Consider the following 21,980-nt stretch of genomic DNA (forward strand, 5'->3'; position numbering starts at 1 on the left):
TTCTGGGTAAGTGAGGGCGTGATGTTCACACGCCCGATAATCTGACAGCCCCAATTTTTGCAAAAATTAAACCGAAAACAGATATGCTCAAACGGAAAAATACCTCAACTTCAGCAGCTTTGTCGTTTTCATCTCTCCTGGGGATGACGGATTGCTTGCCATTATACGTGTAATCTCTGATTTCAGAAAGAAATGAGTTTGAGAGAGTTTGAGGGTTTTCAAATTTTTGCTAAGGGGCGGTATCGTCTTTTTTCGAGACTGAGGGTGGAAAATTGGGGCTGGGTATAGTAATCCACTTAAAAAAAAAAAAAAACAAAAAAACAAAAACAATAGTAAATGATTTAATGTTTGTTTGGAAATTAGAAGCAGAAATAATTGTAATATTATATTAGAGTGATTTAGAAAGAAATTGTCTCTTGCAAGAATCTCCTGTTTGGCCTAATAACTGTCATCCCTTACATAATCTGAAATTCAGATAGGGAAGGGAGTTAGTTTGTATCTTAGTGGTGGACATAAGAGAAATTCATAGCATAACTTGAAAAAAAGCAACATATCATCAGTCTTTCCCTGATAATAAACAGATGGTATTAGAAAATAGAATCATAACTTGGATCGCTTGATGTAGAGCAGCAGTCCAATGCCTGTTAAAACAACTGCACCTGCCAAGATTCCGGATTTGTAAGAATTGGACCATCCTCTGCTACTACTACTCTTCTTTGTCCCTGCTTCTTCTTCTGCTTTCATTTCCTCACTTGATCCAGCCAACTCAACATGCAGTCTTAATACCTGTCAATTCCATACCAACTAACATTACAACCTTTTTAAACTCTTATATCTCCCTCATTTTCCACTACGCAAACACTTCATCCACTACACTAAAATATCAAGGCTCACCAATCAATTTTAAGTTCCAGCTCTATATCTATTTATACATCACGTTTCATATACCCCTGCTCAAACAATTCTCAATTTTCCCCTTATTTACACAAAACTGAGAGATTTAGAATTAATGAAGACAATCCTATTACATGCTATCAGATGTGCCCTGGTCACCACTTTCTTTTTCTATTAAAACTCTTTTTTTTTTTTTCTAGGGTTCCAGCGTTCATCTTCTCACCGCCCCCTCCCAGAGCCAGCCCCTAAAATCCCGCATCCAACAGAGATAATAATAATAATAATAAAAAACCTATTCTTGAATTTTGTTCATCTAATACACCAGTTCTATGGTGTGACAATCTTGGAGCCACTTATCTTACAGCTAATCCAATCTTCTATGATCGGTCCAAGCACTTGGAAATTAATTTTCATTTTGTTCGTGACCAGATGGCTCATAAAGAACTGTATTTGCTATATTTCCATGTTGGATTAAACAGCAGATATCTTGACAAAACTGCTAAGTCTCATTCTCCACTTACAGGACAAGTTGAGGTTTGTCCGCCGTTAACTTGAGGGAGAGTGATAAGAGTAATACTGTAATTGTACATATAATTTGTTTGTTAGAGATAGGCTTGGACTTAGTCTCTGTACATTTGACTTCCAGATCCAATTTCGTTGTAACAACCGATTTTGTAAAGCTTATTTAAAAACTCTGCATCTCAATCAAATGCAATCGGATGAGAGGTTAAAATATTACATAGTATCAAAGCCTTTTAGACCAAGTGACCAAGGGTTTGGCAACTCATTTGTTGATTTAATTTCAGAATATGGTAAGATGGACCTGCGTTGTACACGCTTCAAGCCCAGTGGGCATTTGCGTGCGGCCGTGTGTTGGATATTGATATGAATTAGGTCTTAAATATCACCTTAAATTTTTAGTTCAAATAATTTTTGACATAGTATTAAAGCCTCTTAGACCAAACAATCAAGGGTTCGAATCCTGACAACCCAAATTAATGATGGAATTTCAACTCATGGTAGGATGAGTTTGTGTTGTACACGCTTCAAGCCCAGAGGACATTCACGTGAGGAGGTGTCGCAGATAATAATAAAAAGCATACTTCTAGTGGTCAATTTAGATGATATTGTCAGTATCCAGAAAACTGAACTATCTCGCATTAACTAGATCAGATATAGCATACCTTGTCACCTAAACAAGGATTACTTTGCAAGAATTGTGGTCATACTGAAATTGAATGATTTTCCAATTTGAGTGTTTCTCGCCGATTGCACAAGATCCAAAGATGATAGGAGATGTGCTTGTTGGAGGGAATCTAGTCTCCCGATGGAGTAAGAAATAACAAGTATCTCGCTCAAGTGCAGAATCTGAGTAACGCGTTATGACTTAATTTGTTTATGAAATTGTGGATTCGTCATCTTTTGAATGAACTTGGGTTCAGAATCATCACTTCGGCAAAATTGTGGTATGATGATCAAGTAACACTTCGTATTGTATCTAATCATGTGTTTCATAAATGAAGCAAACATATTGAAATTGATTGTAATTTTGTTCATGAGAAGTTAGACCGCAATCTAATTTCTACAAAGTATGTCAGAACAGACAAGCAACTTGGATACATTTTCACTAAAGCCTTGGGGTTCAGATTAACTATATTGTAACATGTTGGGCATAATTATTATCTATCCTCCAGCTTAAAAGAGAGTATTAGATAATGTATAGCTACAATATGGAGGAATTATAGGAGTAAATAAAGGGACTTGATTTTATTTCCTTAATTAGATTTTTCTACTTGTATTATATACACAATGAAGTCATCAATCAATCTAGATATAATACTTTTTCTCCTCAATCTTTATGTTACAAGCATAGTTTTAAAAGGCGATCGCCTCTGTTGCCTCAGGCGAGAGGCGACAGAGGCGATCACCCCACCGCCTTCCGGAATGGAAGGCGGTTGACCTGCAAGAGGCGATCGCCTCACCGGCTCAGGCGAGAAGCGGTCTGAGGCGAGAGGCGATCGCCTCTTGCAGGTAAGGCGTTAAGGCAGCCTTTTCTTTAAAAAAACAAAAAAAAAAAAAACCTAACCTATTTAAAAACTTTAAAAAAGAACAGACAACAGCTCGATAAAAATAAACAGAGAAACTCGCAGACACCCCCAAAACTCCAACGGCTATCTCTTCTTCTCCTCCACCACCACCAAGTCTCTGCTTCCCAGCTCGCCGGCGGCCGGTCATCAATCACCGGTATGTTTTTTCTCTCCTTTCCTCTTTAATTATCTTTATTTTATCTTTCTTTTTCTGTTTAGGGGTTAGGGTTTCTGATTCTTCCCTCTTGATTTCTCCTTATATTTTCTTTCTTTCCATGTAATTGTGCCCTTATGCTACCGAATTTTTGTGGGAATTTCTAGTTTTGAGATATGCTTTGAATTTATGCTTTAAATTGATTACATTTTTTCTGTTTTGTAGGTGTTTGGAAATGAGGAGTTGGATTTGGAGGATGAAGATGTTGATATTATGTTATTTTGATTTAAGAATTAGCACTTTATCATTAGACTTTAAGTTATTTTGGTTTACAAGTTTAGAAATTAAATTATCCTCAAGTACTACTAGTTTTTATTGAGTTAATTTAATTTAATTTTATTTTTTGTCGCCTCACTGTGCGAGAGGTCGTCGCCTCGCCTCAAGGCGATATTTTGCCCTTGTCGCCTTGAGCTTTTTAAAACTATGGTTACAAGGGTAAAGTAGCCATTTAAATAGCCTAATTAATATTTTTTTGGTGTTGATGAAAAACCTTAAAACCGCATATAAAACAAAATGTAGGAAGTAGTTTATAGTAGAATCTTTAGAGATGACCATTAATTCATTATGCTCTTTTTATACTCGTACCTGGCTCTACAATGCAAATTTATGTTCAACTTTACTCTCTAACTCGAGAACAAATCCCAAGTTGAGTGAGCAAAAAAATTTCCAAATGTATCGAGTGAACTTCATATCATCATACTCGGCTAAATCAATCCTATCATACAAGTAAAATATTACTGTCATGGAACCAATTGAACTAAAAGCTCAAGCTGATAGTTAAAGGTCCACTTTCATATTAATATCTGACAATTACCTTTAATCCTGCTGATCTAGCATGGGCTATAGCACTCAAGAGATCACTATCAGTTGTGATTAAGACCTTGTCACCTTCATCATCTTCATACTGCACAAAGACATGAATGGTTAAAAATGCCGACAAGTAACACCAATAAGCAGAAGAAAAGAAAAATTCAAAGATGTAACTCTCACCAAAAGTTGCGGTTGATCTCCATCACTACTGATACCAATCCTTTGCAAGATAACAGAAATAAGCTCATCTAAATTTTCAGTGCCTGAAAAATGTTGGGGTGCACTGAAATTTTTATTTTGACCTTTAACTGGATAACATTACTGAAATATATATTGTAGAGCCCTAAGGCAAACAAACTTTTTTATAACCAATATTATAGCATACCAGCAAGATGATGACCTCAATTACTTTCCTTTTTTGCTATACTTTTCTATATTAAAAAAATAAACTCAATTTCGAAATAGACTCAATAAGATACCCAAGAAAATACCCCCGAATACCAGGTAGCCTCAAATTCTGTTAACTATCAATATACAAACACCTAATAATTCAGGTAACAAGGGAGTTTAGATTTGCTTTAATCACATTATGCTAACACAAGCTTCAGGGAAGGTAATCAAGCTGCGGATCGTCTTGCCTGTTTTGGCAAATCTGCATCAGCGCTCCACTGGTGGCACTCTGCGCCTTATTTTTGCCAATTTCATGTTTTCGATGACCTTTGTAATGTTACTCATATTCGTTTCCTTTAATTTTCTCCCCCTTTTGTAATTTTCATTTTTTTTTATTAATAATATTCAGGGTTGGTTAAGTGCGTTAGGGGTGCCAACCTAGTTGGGATGTCTAACCTCTTAATCGCGTCCCAATCTTTCATTAAAAAATTTCCCCACAAAATAACACAGCCATACAATGGCTAACATTCCAAACCTAAAACTAACGCATAGTATATTTGGAAGTAGTGTCATTATGCCTATACTGAATACCAATATTATAAAAACCGGATCGGACCGGTCGAACCGGGAACCGGCCATGAGTCCGGTCATAGGTAGTCCGGTTTGTTGAATCTTCAACAAACCGAATCTTCAACAAACCGGATCGGACCGGAAACCGGTGCAACCCCGGTTTTTTGAAGATTTATTTTTAAAAAAATTATTAAATAAAAAAATAGAAATTTGGTAAGCAGAAACTGAAAGGCGGGCCAAAAAGAAAGAAATGAGAAGACGGAGATGAAGAAAGCAAAGAGAAATCAAATACTGCTAAACCAAAATACTGCTGATAAACCAAATGATATATGGCTTCTTTTGCTCCTTTGCTGTTATGAACTTTTTTCTCAGCAGAAAAATGAAAAAATGGAATTGTTAGAGAAGAGAGGAAGAAGGAAAGGGATGGGTTTTCTGTATGGATTTTGGAGACGTGTGAACTGAATTATATCTAAATGACAGCTCAAAACCTAGTAGTCTACGTCTCTTTCTCTGTATTACTGTATTACTAAATTTATTTTTTATTTTGAATTATAATAAATTCAAATTCATATGGCATTCCTTTAGAATTTTTAAAAGTGAAACTAAATAACAACAATCCTAATAATACAGCACCTTAATAAAAAATGAAAAAAATAAATTAGGTATCCTCAAAAAAAAAAAAAAAAATTGGGCGTATTTTGTATTAAAAAAAAATTCTGTTATATATTTAAGGATGTTAGCAAAAAAAAATATTAACAAATTTTTTTGGATATATATAATTTACAAAAATAATTTTAAATTAATTATATATATTTAATATATAAATATTATTTATTTATTTATTACGTCATCCGGTTTGACCAAGCCAAGCCATCCGGTCAGACCAAATGACCTGTGACCCATTTATAAATCCGGTTCGATGTCCCGTCCGGTTCTGATAACATTGCTGAATACAACATTTAAGTCAGGTATTTGTAGAATTAAATAGTGGGAAATTTAAAAGGACTGCAGAAAAGTAAAGAGAATAGAATAGTTGTATATAATTGTATATTCTGTTTTCTATTGAATAGCTACTTAAGGTAATACATAACTAATAAAAAAGAAGTTGCATTACCTCAACACAGTGTGAGAGTTCAGGCAATAAAGTTCAACAATTAAGCGATAATAGAGTGTGGCCTACATATGCTAGTTAAATCCTTGTTCTAAGCTGAAAAATATTCCTAATTAATTAGCATATATTTGGTAGATTATTAGGGTCCTTTCAACAACAGAAACAGTGAATGTCTAAGACCAACAACTAGAGATTTGAATGTGTTTCCTTTTATGAATATACAGTAAACATTTTCAATCTAAAACGTTGACCTGAATGTTGAGGTAGAAAAAGCATGAAATTTTACAAATGTAATCCATTTAAGCTGTTTAAAAGATGGATAAATAATTATTAGTCCCCATCTTTTTACGTAATACACTGTTTAGTCCGCTTATTTTGAAAAACACATTATAAGGTCCCTATCTTCTGTCAATATTAACTCTTTGGTCCTTTTGTCTATTTTTTTTCGATTTTTAACCGAACATATCTCAGCTTTCAGGACAGCCATAGCACAATACAAATGATCATGTTACTCTGTTATGTTTTGTCTATCTGTTTATGCCAAATATAGCAGTTAAAAATTTAAAGAAATAGACAGAATGACCAAAGAGTTAATATTGACAAAAGATAGGGACCTTATAATGTGTTTTTCATAATAGGGGGACTAAACAGTGTGTTACATAACAAGATGGGGACTAATAAATTATTTACCCTTAAAAAATGGATTCTGCACTTACTAATCCAGGAATTATGGCAAAAAATGATACTCTGAGATTCATGACTATCAAAATAAATACTATCATACCAATTTTCAACACAACATGAACTATAACACAAATTGCCAAAAGTATTGCATCCAATAACAACATACCACAATTGAAACGGTGTACTCGACCCTTGTGATCCACAAATTTGAAGGAAAATGAATTTCCAAGACCAAGAGATGGATAACCATACTTCCCAAGCTCAGTCCCGTCACATGTCATTACTGCAGACATTTCACTGAAATGAACAACCTAAACAATTAGTTGCAGAACCAAGTCAAAAGAAATCATCTTTGTGTAACAGTAATAACCTATGAGAATCATAATCATCTGGTGGCTCCAAAGCTAGGGCAGAATCCCAGAATTTTTGCATCATCGTGCTTGTAACATCATTAACAGCCCCGGAGCCATTTTCAACCTTTTCAATGTTCAATATACTGCAGTTACTACCTCATATAATAGCCTAAATTATTTGGAAAAAAAAAAGAACAGAGGTAAACATAAAGAATCCAAACAAAACTCGCCACTCATGGTTGGTTAATCAATCCACCAAACAATATTCAATCCCTTAAACAATTGTCATCGGTTTTCAAAGAGTAGAAAAACTAAACCTAGTGCATTAGAATCAGTTAACCTATTTTTTCTAAACATTAACAATTTTTCAAAAAAGATAAGGAGTCTTTAACTAAATTATGTTGATAACAGGGTATCAAATTCTGTCAATTGAGAGATCCGGATGTTGGTCAGGAATGGATTCAGATACTCGTGTTTTGTAGTGATGTAAGGAAGCAATCGTCGAGGCTTTGAGTCAGTGTGGTAAAGGTTCATGTGAGACAAAAAATACTTGGCCGGGTCCCAGCAAGGGATACTCCAACGCTCAAATCAGTTATGGTCTAGAGAGAGAAAGCAAGAAAGCTTAGAAAGCAGGAGAGCCGTAGTTAATAAGAGATTAATCAATACCTTTATACAAGGGAGTTGGACCCCTTTATATAGGAGTAAAGACACCTAGTCTAATTAGGAGTAAACTGATTTTGTGTTTGATTAGGAGAAGAAACCGAGATTGTAGGCTTTCCTAATCTGTTGGCGCTATCTACGCACACTAAGGGTTCCTGATTAGGGAAGGATTCCTTGAACCAACGTTATCGGAGAGGAAGCTTCTGGATGTACAGGGTGTCCGGCCGTCTTGAGGAGAGGATCCAGGTCTGCTCAAGACCGAATCTCGAATATTCACTTATATTATCAGAAGCCCCCATAAGCCGAATCTAGCTTTTTATGGCTAGATCAGACACTTCATATTCCCTAGGCAACAAGCCTTTGTTTTTAGGGTCTTTACCACAATAAGAATGTGAGACGTGCCCAATGAAGGTTCGAGAATGCGAAACGTTGCCCCTTTCTTTTATTGCTAGTAGATGAGATGTCATTTCACCATATTCTTGAGAGTTTCTTTGCCAGCCTTCATCTCATGCGAAATTTAGGTAATTTCTTCTTCCCTGGCTCCAAAGGCTTCTTGTTCCAAGGCTATGAAGAAAAACACCCAGGGTTGACCAGATGACCTCCACCATTAATCCGGCCAGAATCACCGAACTGCAAGGGTAGCATCCTTGGTTGAAAGATTGTGAGTGTCTGGCTACAACAGCCAATGATAGGGTGCACCGCCCGCCGAACTACTTTGCCATCTTTCTCAACGATCTGGTTAATGGCTTCTCATAACATGGAATGGTGCCCAAATAATTACATCTCAAAACGACTTAAAATCGTAGTATGCTCGCTGTATCTATAAGATTGCAGTGTCAGAAATAAAATCTTACCATAGAAATTGCAGCATGAGTTATGTGCAATACATCCACACAGGCAGCCACAGATCCATCTGCAGAACAGATGTCAATCATTTTGATATAATGAAGCTTTTAACACTTAAAAGGGAGAAAAACTCACCCTTGTCCACTACAGGAAGATGTAAAAATTTCCCATCATGCATTATGTGCAATGCATCAAGAACTGTTGTCTCCATTGTTGCACATTCAGGGTTTAAAGTCATTACCTAGACAAAGACCAACAATAATAAGAACATGAAAAGCAAAAACAAGATTATTGAATGTAGACTTCAACATCTAGTGTAAGTTACAAACCCTAGCAACATCATTACACAAACTATCATCTATAATATATTGAAAAACCAAAGGACTACATAAAAGAATTAACTTCCTAAACAATGTTAAGCTATTTCACACAGGTAAGAAGTTAGCACAAAGAAATCCATCACATCAACAAAAAGCTAGAAGTAGTGGAAAGGGAGATCTGAATTCAGTTCTTCACTTAACTAGAAAAGCTTTTACTACATAGGGATAATTTTTTTTTTTTTAAAATAAAAAAAACTATAATTTAGTAACAGTATGTTTTATTCTCTCCTTGGAAATTATAGGATTTTCTTGAAATATATGAACTCAAGCCAACTATGTTTTCCAAACCCAAGACGATCCAGGAAAAAAAGAAAACATAAAGAAATTAATAATTACAATTGCATACAACGATACCATAACAAACCTTCAGTAGAAAAAAGAATAGAGTTGCACTTTTACTTCATTGAGAAACCAATATCTGGAAGCCCTACTAATTGATAACCAGTTCTGATGTATCAACAAGCACACAAAAACATACATATACAACAGATTACTTTTCACGGGCGAAACCTATTTAAAAGCCACTGCACTTATCTTCGATTGCAGCATCAACAAGACTGCACCATATTGCAAATTAAACTTAAGTAACTAGAAGGAAAGATTTAATAACTATCATACAAAGGTTACAGGTTTAAAAAAGCTCATGGAAAAAAGACTAGTTTCAGCTGCAATGGACAACAAATGGTTAAATTACATCATTTTGGTAATACAATAACAACAATAAAGCCTTAGTCCCGAAATGATTCGGGGTCGGCTAACATGAACCATCATATAAAACCGTGAAATCAAGTCGTGTCAGCGACACAAATTCGCTCCCTCCACTCCGTCCTATCCACTACCATATTTTCCTCAATTCCCAGTAAACTCATATCACTCTCGATCAACCTCCTCCAAGTTTGCTTAGGTCTTCCCCTACCCCTCACCACTACATCCCTTTGCCACTCTTCGGTCCTCCTAACCGGCACATCAAGCGCTCTACGTCTCACATGGCCAAACCACCTTAGTCGGTTTTCTCTCATTTTATTCTCAATATGACAATTTAATCATCTATCAGAATTGAACATTTAATACCACAAAACTTTTATCTAAAATACAAATCATCAACAATGAATTTCTTTTCCTACACCTTTTCCACAAGGGTTAACTCCGGAGAAAGATTTTGTGCCACAACTCGCATAAGAATATCCTTTGATCTGCAAAGGAAGCAGCATTATAAATAACATCAATCAGAAGCAACAATGAATCTCCTCTTAACAAAGTGTAGTGGCATAGAACATTGAGGAAATTACTTAAGAAAAGCCTGTCAAGGAAAGAATAGTACGTGAGTATCCCCTGAGTTCTGTTTCCTGTCACAATGATAACTGAATTAACCCGTAAATCACGCATCCTTTTCGCAGCAACATACACAGAATCTGATGGTGAAGCAATCGCAACCCTAAAAACATACTACAAAATATTGGTAACATAGATGCAACTAACCACTGTTGTGCACATAAACATTTCTTTCAAAACAAAATAATGGCAAGCTGAGATGAGAAGTTACTTGGTCTGTTCACCAATGATAGTAGACAAAGAAGGCTTAAACATCCGCTCCCTCAATGTATCTATGAAGGTAGAAGCTGAAATGAATGTAATTAAAAAATTAAAAAAAAAATAAAAAAAAAAAAATATATATATATATATATATGCTTAAAGAGATGTCTTGCTCCCTTTCATTCTCTTTAGAAAATGAAAGGACAAAAGAATGTAGAATTAGTTACTTCCACTCAGGAGCCACATTTATAATTTTAACCTATTTACAGCATTACCAATGTTGAGGAATTTTCATAAAGAGAAAATAATTGTAAGGTTAAATATCATAACATGGGAAAACAATTAAACCAAAAGGTTATATGATGTCTTTCAATTTGTGATATTTCCTCAAGTTATTTTTTTTCCCCAAATAATTTATGATCCTACAATTAAAATTCCATAGACATATGAAGAATGAGAGCAAGTCTTGGCAGAATTGTAGGGCTACATATTTGTGACAAGGATATACTGGGTGGTTCCGTACGTAGAGATAACCTCTCTCCAACAGTAGACAAGGCAAAAACAAATGAATAAATCAAAAGAAAAGAAAAGAAATCCACACAAATTGTCGAATGCTTAAGAATGCCCTTCCATAAGTATACACGTACTTAGTAAAATGAAGCAAATCAAAATAAAACAGTAACTTCATATTTGGATTTTGATTTGTATCTCTGCTTGAGGAAATAAAACAGTAACTTCATATGTTTCTGCTCATGCATGTTTCGCATAACTTTCATTTGGACTTGTTTGAATTAGTGGCTTCAGTTAGCAGTAAAGAATTGGCAAGAGTTACTTGGTGAGCTTCAACTAGTGGTTCACAGCTAGTAATAAAAATATGGCAGCTGGTAATTGGTTATTTATGATTAGCCATTGTCTTATGATTTCAATTATTTTAATTTATCAACTGGTTCAAGTTACTAATACTCCAAGTACAAAATCAGAACAGATTTTAACTTCAAAAAAGTTTTATCTCAAATTATAATACTTATATGCAAACAGATCAACGATCAATTTTTTAAGAGAGAGAGGTAACGATGTTCTCCCATAACATACACTTATTTGAGCCAGAATTTTTAACAGATCAATGATCAATTTTTTAAGAGGGGGAGGTAATGATGATTCCAAAGAATGAGATGTTAAAATGCCATAATTTCATCTCTGGTAAAATAAGTGAAAACAATAGAGAAAACTGTATGAGCCAGAATAAAAATATAAAATAGTATGTAATAGATGTTTCAGATATCTAATTCCTTTTTGTCAAGCATCGTTTCTAAATCGATGTGGCAAAAGATTAAACAAGATGTATAAAGGAGTAAATTTTCAAAACAGAAGCTCAAATCATATAGCTTAGCTACCAGACACGATATGTAGAAGCAGTTCAATATCCTACATAGCAAAAGAACCAAGTCAGTCACCAGAAAAATTGCTTCCCCATTGGCGTTCCACCCCTTCAACCGCAGCAGCAATTGCACTTCCCTGCTCCGCGGCCTTCTCCATTCTAGATATGGCATCATAAAGACACTTAGTGATGTCCAGAATAGCAATAACTTCACCATTTTCAACAACAGGGAGGTGCCTGAATTTTCCTGTTCAGTAACACATCCTCAAATGAGATGCTACCAAGAAGAGCAAATTGATAATTGATTGAAAGGAGAATGTGCTTAATGTTCAACATCAACAATCTACACCAACAACAACTGCATGCCACTTTTCAGACCATATTTTAACAAGTATATTCAATGCCTTGTGTCTCACATTCAAAAATATTCTATATTAGAAATTCCTTGAGCACATTCAATAAAATTATACTTCCAGAACTAATCAATCACCCCAACCACCTCCGCCTTTGGTGCAACAGCAATAACAGTGGCACATTTGCAGATGGCAAGCTGGTCAAAGCTACAAATTGTGAATGGTAGCATAAATATTCCAAGAACTATACTATCAACAAAATCACATTTCTATCAATTGTTCCATGATGCCATCTCCGCTTTCTCCAAAAGGAAGAATATTGCTTATTTATTATCTTTATGCCAACTGTATTGAACTCAGTCATCACATTATGGTTACACCACACCATTTGAGAGACTCTATTTAAAAGCCTTTCTTTCCTTTGCGGCCCAAAAAGTCCTTCCTGCTTTTATACTTTGTCTAGCCCTGATTTCCTTTTCTTTTCCTCCCACCATTCTCAAACTAAAATGTAAAGACAACTATTTTCCTTGTTTGTACTGAAAAAGTCGAACACTTGGAATAGAATTACAGTCAATACAATTTCCATGAAATCAATAAAGCACATAAACAACCTAACATTAACCAAAAATTAATAACTTCAGACATTTCTTGTTTGTCTCCAAAAATTAACTGAGCATTAGAAGAAATGCTAACCCTGGACCATCTTCTGAAGAGCATCAATGGCTAATGAATCCGAGGTGACAAATATAGGATTTCTTGTCATGATCTTTGATACTATTGTCTGCTCAGGTTTCAATCCCTCGGCTATTACTCTAGCAGCAATGTCCTAATAACCAAATACCCCCAAAGCAAAGAAGTAAAAATACAAACAGTGAAATCAATCAGCCAAAAATACACAATGATAGAATAAAAAAGGCATCCATTCAAACCTTGTCGGTAACTATCCCAGAAAGCAAAGCATTGGCATCAGTTAATAAAACAGAATCCACACGTCTAGCTGCCATCCTTCGACAAGCATCAGATACAGAGGTACCCTCAGGAATGGTGAGAGCTTTGGACAACCTCAACTTCTTCACCGTCCGCTCTCCGACAATGGACCTCCATAAATTCCAATAGCAAAAGTGAAATTTAATCGTCTTATTATAACAAAGGAACCAGTTGTAATCAATTGTAGTAAATAAATATTCATCTTAGACAATCAGATAGTATACAAACGAACAAAAGACGAATACTTAACGGAAAAAAAAACATTTATAATTTGCAGACAAAGAGTTGAAGTCGGATTTACGATTGGGGAGGAGGAGAGGATGGTTTGGAGAAAGTTCCATGGGAGCCATTCTCCGAGGCGGCCGCGGAAGAGGAAGATTTTCTGGAGGAGGAGGAAGCTCTTTTCTGGGTGGAACTGCTCCCCTTCGCACCTGGAGGAGGAGGAGGAGGAGCCATCTGATTGCTCATCTTTTCTTCGTTTCTCCCAACTCAGATTAAAGGAAAAAGAAAATTTGCAATTTGGCAATTAAAAAGGACTATTTGAAATCAGAGTAAGTTTTCCCAGCTCAGGTCAGAATTCAAAATCAAATACTTTTATAGTTTTCATGCTCCCATCAAATTTTAAAGAAAAACGCTTTTTGGAGCCCTAAAACTCTGGATAATAAGACTAAGCCTTTGTTTGGGAGTTTGGAGGTTAACGGAGGTGAGAGTTAAAGAAGGTAATGGAAATGAAAGGGAAGTGATGGAATGGAAAGTTAAAAGTTAACATTTTATAGGATGTAAAATGATGTTAAATGTTTAACCTTGTTTGGGAGTTTAAATATGGAGGGGAATGAAGGTTAAATTTACATTTTAAAAAAGTTTACGTTACTCCCGTTAACCCCCAATTTGGAGGTTAGAGGAAGTAAAGATTTAACCTCCATTTACTCTCAAAAAATAACTCCCAAACAAGGTTAACTTAATACTTAACCTTCCATTACTCCCATTTACTCTCATTAACCTCCTCCCAAACAATGGCTAAAGACTTTCTTTTATTTATTTATTTAAGGGAAGGGTCAAACCCCAAATAAATAAATAAATAAATAAAACTCAACGGAACAAGACAAGATAAGAAAAAACTAACTATGAACCATACGACGACCACACATATCAACAAAAATAATGTCATGGATGTCTATAAGCGGTGTATCACACACGTAATCATCTAAGGAAAGAGTTTCCACGAAATTATCATCTAGAGTGTTGTCCTATTTCCTTTCCAATGATAATGGATAATGCTCTGCTCTTTATCTCAATCCCGAAACCTACGACACTCATTAAGCTCTCTGAATAACCTAATAGGAGAAGAATCGTCATGGTTGAAAAATCGAACCACAAATAAGAAATCAAGTTCAATAATCACACACATAAACTCAACCAGCCACGCCAACTCCATCCTAAAATATAACTCACATCTTAGCAAGGACCGTAGTATAAATGTCCAAGTGAACCGCAAAGGCACTTAAAAATCTCATTACCATCTCATTCTTGTTGGTGGGGTGAGGACAGTGGCCTCTACCTCACCTCACGAGAATCATCATCCTTATTCCCACCATATATCCACGGGGGTTTCCAGTGGATATTCTTAAAATAAGGTACCAAGGGAAGTACTTTGGTGGGCCTTGACAAGGAAAGGCATTTCGCGGAAATATATTGACATCATAAAGGACATGTATGAGGGAGTATGCACGAGTGTACGTACTAGTGTTGGGAAGACTGAAGAGTTTCCTATTACGATTGGAGTGCATCAAGGTTCCGCACTAAGCCCATTTCTTTTTGCCATCGTTATGGATGAACTAACAAGTTCACTTCAAGATGGTATACCATGGTGCATGCTGTTTGCAGATGATATTGTGTTGGTTGATGAGACGAAAGAAGGAGTGGAGATGAAGTTGGAACTATGGAGGCAAACTCTAGAATCTAGAGGCTTTAAGTTGAGTCGAAGTAAGACAGAATATTTGGAGTGTAAGTTTAGCGGCCGTAGGAGTAGGGAGGTAGGGACAATCACCCTAGATGGGAGAGTTGTTCAGGCCTCGGATTGCTTCCGGTATTTAGGATCTATTATCCAAACGGATGGAGAAGTAGATGGAGATGTTGCTCATAGGATTAAAGCTGGTTGGTCGAAGTGGAAGAGTGCTACGGGTTTCCTTTGTGATCCCGGCATGCCTAATAGATTGAAGGGAAAATTCTACCGGACGGCAATTAGACCAGCATTGTTATATGGTACGGAGTGTTGGGCAGTGAAACACTGCCACATCCATAAGATGTCGGTGGCGGAGATGCGTATGTTGAGATGGATGTGTGGTCACACGAGAAAGGACCGGGTGCGTAATGAAATAATTAGGACAAAAGTAGGGGTCACATCTATTGAGAATAAAATGAGAGAAAACCGACTAAGGTGGTTTGGCCATGTGAGACGTAGAGCGCTTGATGCGCCGGTTAGGAGAACCGAAGAGTGGCAAAGGGATGTAGTGGTGAGGGGTAGGGGAAGACCTAAGCAAACTTGGAGGAGGGTGATCGAGAGTGATATGAGTTTATTGGGAATTGAGGAAAATATGGTAGTGGATAGGACGGAGTGGAGGGAGCGAATCTGTGTCGCTGACACGACTTGATTTTCACGGTTTTATATGATGGTTCATGTTAGCCGACCCCGAATCATTTCGGGACTAAGGCTTTGTTGTTGTTGTGTTGTTGTTGTATATAAATTTTAGATGTTCATTTATTTTTATATAGATAGACATATTACTTTTAAATTACTAGGAGATATTTGTGTTGCTTCGTGAATTAGGAACATAGATTATGAAATAATAATAGTATTATATGGAAACTAACAAATTGTAATAAAGGAGAAAAAATTATTAATATTTTCTTATTTTCATTAAAGGGTATTAAGGAAATAAATAGTTCAGAAAATACAAAGAGCATACATTGATGCGGAATAATAAGCTATGATATAATATAACTCGTTCATGTAGTGTCGAAGTTATTGATTGTGAATGGATCAATAGTAATACGATCAGGGGCGGATCTAGGGGGGGTAGGGGAGGGTCTCCCGACCCTCCGACCCTCCGGAACACCCTTGACGAACAATGGTTCAGTCCCGAGCAGCCCCTCCAAAATAATTAAAATTAGTACTTATAATGTAGAATGTGATTATATGACATAAAACTAAGTTTGCACAGTTGGTTGTAGTGATAACCAAATGAATCTCTACATCCAATTGGTCCTATGTTTGAATCTCACTCTCTTCACTTTTTTATTTTTATCTCATTTTAATTTTTTCCCTTAAACCTCGTTCTCCTTTAAAAATATCAAAGTATCATTTTTAATCATTATTAACCTTATTCTCCTTTATTATTTTTACTTGTATTTTTTTAGTTACAAAATTAATGACCGAAAAGACAATTTGATGAATAATTTCTCCAATTGACCAAACTTGTCGAGGTTACGGATAAAATTGCTCTTCGCTGCCAATGTTAGGGTAAAATTGCACCATTTTAGACGTTAGGGGTAAAATTGTTCTTAGGTGTAAACATTAGAGTATTTTTACACATTATCCTTACTCTATATTGAATCTCAGTTGTTTTGTATCTTAATGTTTCCAACTATGATCAAATTTACCCTTATATTATCAAAAATTTGAAAATTTTGATTTGACTACTATTAATCGAAGCCTTAAGTCGTTATTAAGAAAAAAAATGTTCATGCAATGGAGCCCCTCCGAACTTTAAGCTCTGGCTCCGCCACTGAATACGATTGGTCTTAGATAATTGAAGATGAGTTGCAGCTATAAAATAAAGATATATGTGAGATTTAGTATATAGTGTAATTATTTATTGTAAAATAAGAAAGGTATATAAATGCTTAATGTAGATGGCTTTTTTTGCTTAAGTGTACGTCTTTAGAATTCGATACAAAAACATGTACATCTGGCTCTTCAGTTTGCATTTTGTTGCCGCTTTCATTTGATGTTGAGCTTGCGCAATTTTCACCGAATTATAGTGATTTTCGCTAAATTTGATGAAGTACAGTGGACAAACAAATGCGGAGCAAGGAAAATGGTGGGACTCGGAGTTTCTTTTTTGGGAGTTGGGAATTCGTCTTTGAAAATGTGTCTTTGAATATATATTAAATGGATCGTCAACACGTCTACTAACTTGAACTTGGAGTATTTGTTCTAGTCCACACAATTTCAGAAGCATAAGTGGGGGTTGCACTATGATCTTAGGATTTGGAAAATAAATTGCTAGCTGACATTCCAATAAGATCAGTAGCAACATGCCCAAATATGATAAATGAGGTCTCATGAGCTATAATTGTAATTTTGTACCTAGGAATTTATGAACATTAAATTTAAAATTATTGTAAGTATTTGAAAAAATAAAGTAATTATGTAATAAAAAGATTTACCATGGGATAGGAAGATTATCAATGTAACTGCATTTTTTACACCATATCTTGTCCTCGTTATTTTTACACTATATCTTGTCCTCATTATTTTTACACTTGTTTTATAGTTGGGGCATACTTTGTACCACCAACCATCAGTGCTATCTATATATTTTAATCTTGCTTGACACGTAAACTTGATATCCTAATATATAAAATAAATTCCTTATCAATGAAATAGCTTAGAAAACACACTAATCACTTACATGAAATTGTACGAAATGCCTTATTTGTATGAATGTCTACGTCCAATATATAGTTCTGAAACTGTTTTTCTGCTCAACATTTTTTCAGACTTAATATCAGCAACTTGCTTAAAACCAGATTCAATTTTTTGTGAGGAATGTGCATGGTTTCGGTAATCTAAAAAGAAAATATGTGGACCTCTGTAAAAAGCTTGAGATATATGCTATCAGCGAGTTAATGTATAACTTTATAGTATACGAGTTGTTCACTGTGTAGAAATTTGTTAAAAATATATTATATTTGTTTTATGTATATCGATAGATATAGATATCTTAAAACAAAAGAAACCAAGGTAGCTAATTACCATTATAAAGTTTAACTATCATACCAATAAAGACCATAATAACCAGTTTTTGAACTGCGATCGAGAATATATCATCACTGCAAAAAGTAATGGCAGATTGTTCCACAGAGCAAATTCAACCTCAAATTCGTTGTGTAGTATTACAAATTATTTTAATTTGTGCCTTATATATATATATATATATATATATATATATATATATATATATATATGGGGTTGGTTTCAATGGTGAGCACTAAATTATCTCCATGGGTGGTGAGCGATTAATATCCATTAAATCAAGATCTAATGGTCCATAATTTAAGTTGGCATTTAATATTAAAAAGGTTTTACCTGCTGACATGTAGGTTGTAATTTAAAACCTTGTGCATTTTAAAAACCAAATTCTCTCTCATCAATTAATATCATCTTCTCTTCTCTTTCCAAATTAATGCATAACGTTGAATTGTGCAACCAAAGGAATACGGTTTCTCTCTCATGGCAGCCATTGACGATGCTAAATCAACCTCAGGCAGACTTTTTTCGACCGGAATCAATCTCAGGCAGTGTCAAAGTGATCGGAATTAATCTCAAGCCGTCTCAAAGTGATCGGAATTAATCTCAGGCGGCCTCTATTCGACCAGAATTAATACTTAACCTTCCATTACTCCCATTTACTCCCCTTAACCTCCTCCCAAATATAACGTTATATTTAATGCCTTCAAATTACAAATTATTCGGGATTAGCATTTCATATTAAAAAATAACAATTCAAATATCTTGTTATCAAAAAATGTATTTTTTTAATTGGTTTTAAAAATTATTTTAAATGCATTTTTTTAATGTTTGGGAGTTTCGAGGTTAATTCTGGTCGAATAGAGGCTGCCTGAGATTAATTCCGATCACTTTGAGACGACTTGAGATTAATTCCGATCACTTTGACACTGCCTGAGATTGATTCCGGTCGAAAAAAGTCTATCTGAGGTTGATTTAGCGTCGTCAATGGCTGCCATGAGAGAGAAATCATATTCCTTTGGTTGCACAATTCAACGTTATGCATAATTTGGAAAGAGAAAGAGAAGATGATATTAATTGATGAGAGATAATTCGATTTTTAAAATGCACAAGGTTTTAAATTACAACCTACATCTCAGCAGGTAAAACCTTTTTAATATTAAATGCCAACTTAAATTATGGACCATTAGATCTTGATCCAATGGATATTAATCGCTCACCACCCATGGAGATAATTTAGTGCTCACCATTGAAACCAACCCTATATATATATATATATATATATATATAGGAGAGGGCTCTTGTGAGAACCCTTTCCTAGGTGAGAACTCACCTTAGGTGAGAACCACCCAAAACTACGTAGTTTTGGGGGTTTTTCATTAACCAAAACGTTGTGTTTTGGTAATTCATTGCGCGCGTTTCTGAAGTTGAAGAGTTGAGTCTCTTCGTTCCTCGACTTCGTTCCTCGACTTATTGCTCTTCGTTCCTCGACTTCCTCATTTCTATCTTCTGTCATTTCTTTTCTAATCTAGCGTCGATCAACTTTGGTTTTTATAGAAGATTTGCGCTGTGTATTTCATCGATTCTACCGTGTATTTGTTCCTCTTAAATCTGGTTAGTTGCTTATCTTTTTCGTTTTTTCTGTGTATTGTTTTTGTTTGCATTTTTTCATTTTTTGGTTTTTTTCTGTGAATTTGTTCTTCTGAACGAGGTTTCTTGCTTTATGTGTTTCGTTTATTTTGTTGTTTTATATTCTTTGTTGATTTTGAGTTCAATTTTGTACAGTTTTTTTATTTTCTAGGTTTTCGTTTGTTTGATGTTTATAAAGAAATTTCTGTATGTTTTTCTTTGATTTTTGTATTCAAATGTATTCAGTTTGAGAATGTTTTTATGTTGTTCTGTTATTGTTCTAACTTTTGTATTTGTTGTTCTAAAATTATGAACGTATGTTCTGTTAATGAGATATTGTTTTGTTTTATGTTTGTTCTCTATTTTTAAGTTTTGAGACCTAATTTTTGTAGCTTTTTGTCTTTTAAGTTTTTCATTTGTGTTAATTTTGATATTTTGTTGTGGTTTTATTTTCCAATTTAATGAGTTTAAAAATGATTTTATTTTTGTTCTATGTTTGTTCTATATTTGCATGTGTTTTGTTCTAGAATATTGAACAATTGTTCTGTTAAAACAATATTGGTTTGTTTCGTGTTTTCGCTTGTTTGAACTTTCAAAGTTTGTTGCGGTATGATTTTGTATGTTTTTTTTAATTCAAATGTAGTTAGTTTTAGAACGTTTTTGAGTTTGTTCTATTTTTGTTTTATGTTTTTGCATTTTTTGTTCTAAAATATTGATCATATGTTCTGTTGTTGAGTTATTGCTTTGTTAAATTACTTTATGTTTGGTTGATGAGTTATTCCATTTGTTTTATGTTTCGTTGTATATTTGTTTTATATTTGCATTTGTTTGTTCTAAAATGTTGAGTATATGTTCTGTTTTTTTAGAAAATGGGCGGCAATGGAGAAGAGATTTTTCCAAAGAATGTTGTTGATCAGAATTTGCTGGATGATATTATTGAAGAATATTGTTCTGATGAAGATAAGAAAAATAAGAAGAAAGGTGAAACTATTGTTCCTGTTGAAGTTAGAACTGAAAAAACACATTCTTCTAGAAGATTTAAAAGGACTTCTAAAAGACCTTCAATTTCGAAAAGACCTTTAATGCCAGCCATTCCTGTTGACAATGATTTGTTGTCTAGTTACGTCGTTCCGTCTAATAGTTTGTTGAGGCGGCAAACCAGGAGTGAATCTATGAAAGGTGAGTTGATTCGGCAAACTAGTAGTCAATCTAGGAAAGGTACATTTAGGCGGCAAACAAGGAGTCTATCTAGTAAAGGTGTTGATTCTTCTCAAGTTTCTGAAGGTTTGGTTGATGCGTTAAAGGAAGATGTTGATGCTTCAAAGGAAGATGTTGATGCTTCAAAGGAAGATGTTGATGCTAAGAAGGTAAAGAAAGTGAAGTTTGCCAGAAACTTGTCTGTTGCTTCTAGTTTTTTAAAGAAGAGGAAGAAGGTTGTTAGTGTAGGTGACGATGAAAATGTTTTTAAACGGAATAAGGTTGCTCTTGGTCAAAGAATACCTCCTAAACAGTTTATGGGTATTCTTCATGATATTCCGGAGACTCATAAGGATGCAATTAAGCGGATTGGATTTGGTGGGTTTTTGCATCTAAGTTTAGATGTTCATAATGCTACTTTTTGTGAAAAACTTGTGAATAGTTTTAATGTTGATAGGTGTAGCCTTATGCTGGATAATAGTGAAGAATTGAAGTTTGTTAAGGATGATTTTAAGGCTGTTTATGGCTTGCTTTGTGGAGGTGTAGAGATTGAGGAGCCACAAGATGTTGGGGAAGATGAGTCTTCAGATTTTTTTGCTCAATGGAGGTCGTATTTTGGACTTGAGATTGGAAGTCCAATTAATAGTACTGTGATTGCTAAGCTGAATGATCTGAAGACGAAACCATTGTGTGATGAGTTTTTGTTGCATTTTGTATTCTGTGCTGTGAATTGTTGTATTCGTTCTACCAAGAACCAGACTATGAACTATAAGTTTCTTTATAGTTGTAGGAATGTTAAGGAAATTGCAAATATGGATTTGTGTTCTTTTGCATATAAGCATTTGTTGGATTCTGTCAGTGAATGGAAAAGG

General features: G+C 34.9%; 1 protein-coding gene across 2 annotated transcripts; it reads right to left on the reverse strand.

Annotated features, from left to right (window-relative positions):
• Positions 1 to 364: 364 nt before the first annotated feature.
• On the reverse strand, positions 365 to 13,888 carry LOC136228854 (CBS domain-containing protein CBSCBSPB3). Of its 2 annotated transcripts, none has more exons than XM_066017344.1 (14): positions 13,552 to 13,888; positions 13,193 to 13,361; positions 12,957 to 13,089; positions 11,987 to 12,157; positions 10,543 to 10,603; positions 10,321 to 10,434; positions 10,126 to 10,192; positions 8,755 to 8,860; positions 8,628 to 8,686; positions 7,131 to 7,237; positions 6,927 to 7,057; positions 4,186 to 4,268; positions 4,010 to 4,099; positions 365 to 786 (listed from the first exon to the last, which is right to left on the reverse strand). In XM_066017344.1, exons 1-14 carry the CDS (start codon positions 13,716 to 13,718, stop codon positions 601 to 603), a joined length of 1,644 nt encoding a protein of 547 aa, XP_065873416.1. In that variant the 5' UTR covers positions 13,719 to 13,888; the 3' UTR covers positions 365 to 600. The 2 variants fall into 2 exon arrangements, with proteins under 2 accessions (XP_065873416.1, XP_065873415.1); XM_066017343.1 differs by having other exon boundaries at positions 10,543 to 10,618; positions 13,552 to 13,887.
• Between the last annotated feature and the right edge of the window lie 8,092 nt (positions 13,889 to 21,980).

The sequence above is a fragment of the Euphorbia lathyris genome, chromosome 5, assembly GCF_963576675.1.
Source record: "Euphorbia lathyris chromosome 5, ddEupLath1.1, whole genome shotgun sequence".
NCBI lineage: Eukaryota > Viridiplantae > Streptophyta > Magnoliopsida > Malpighiales > Euphorbiaceae > Euphorbia > Euphorbia lathyris.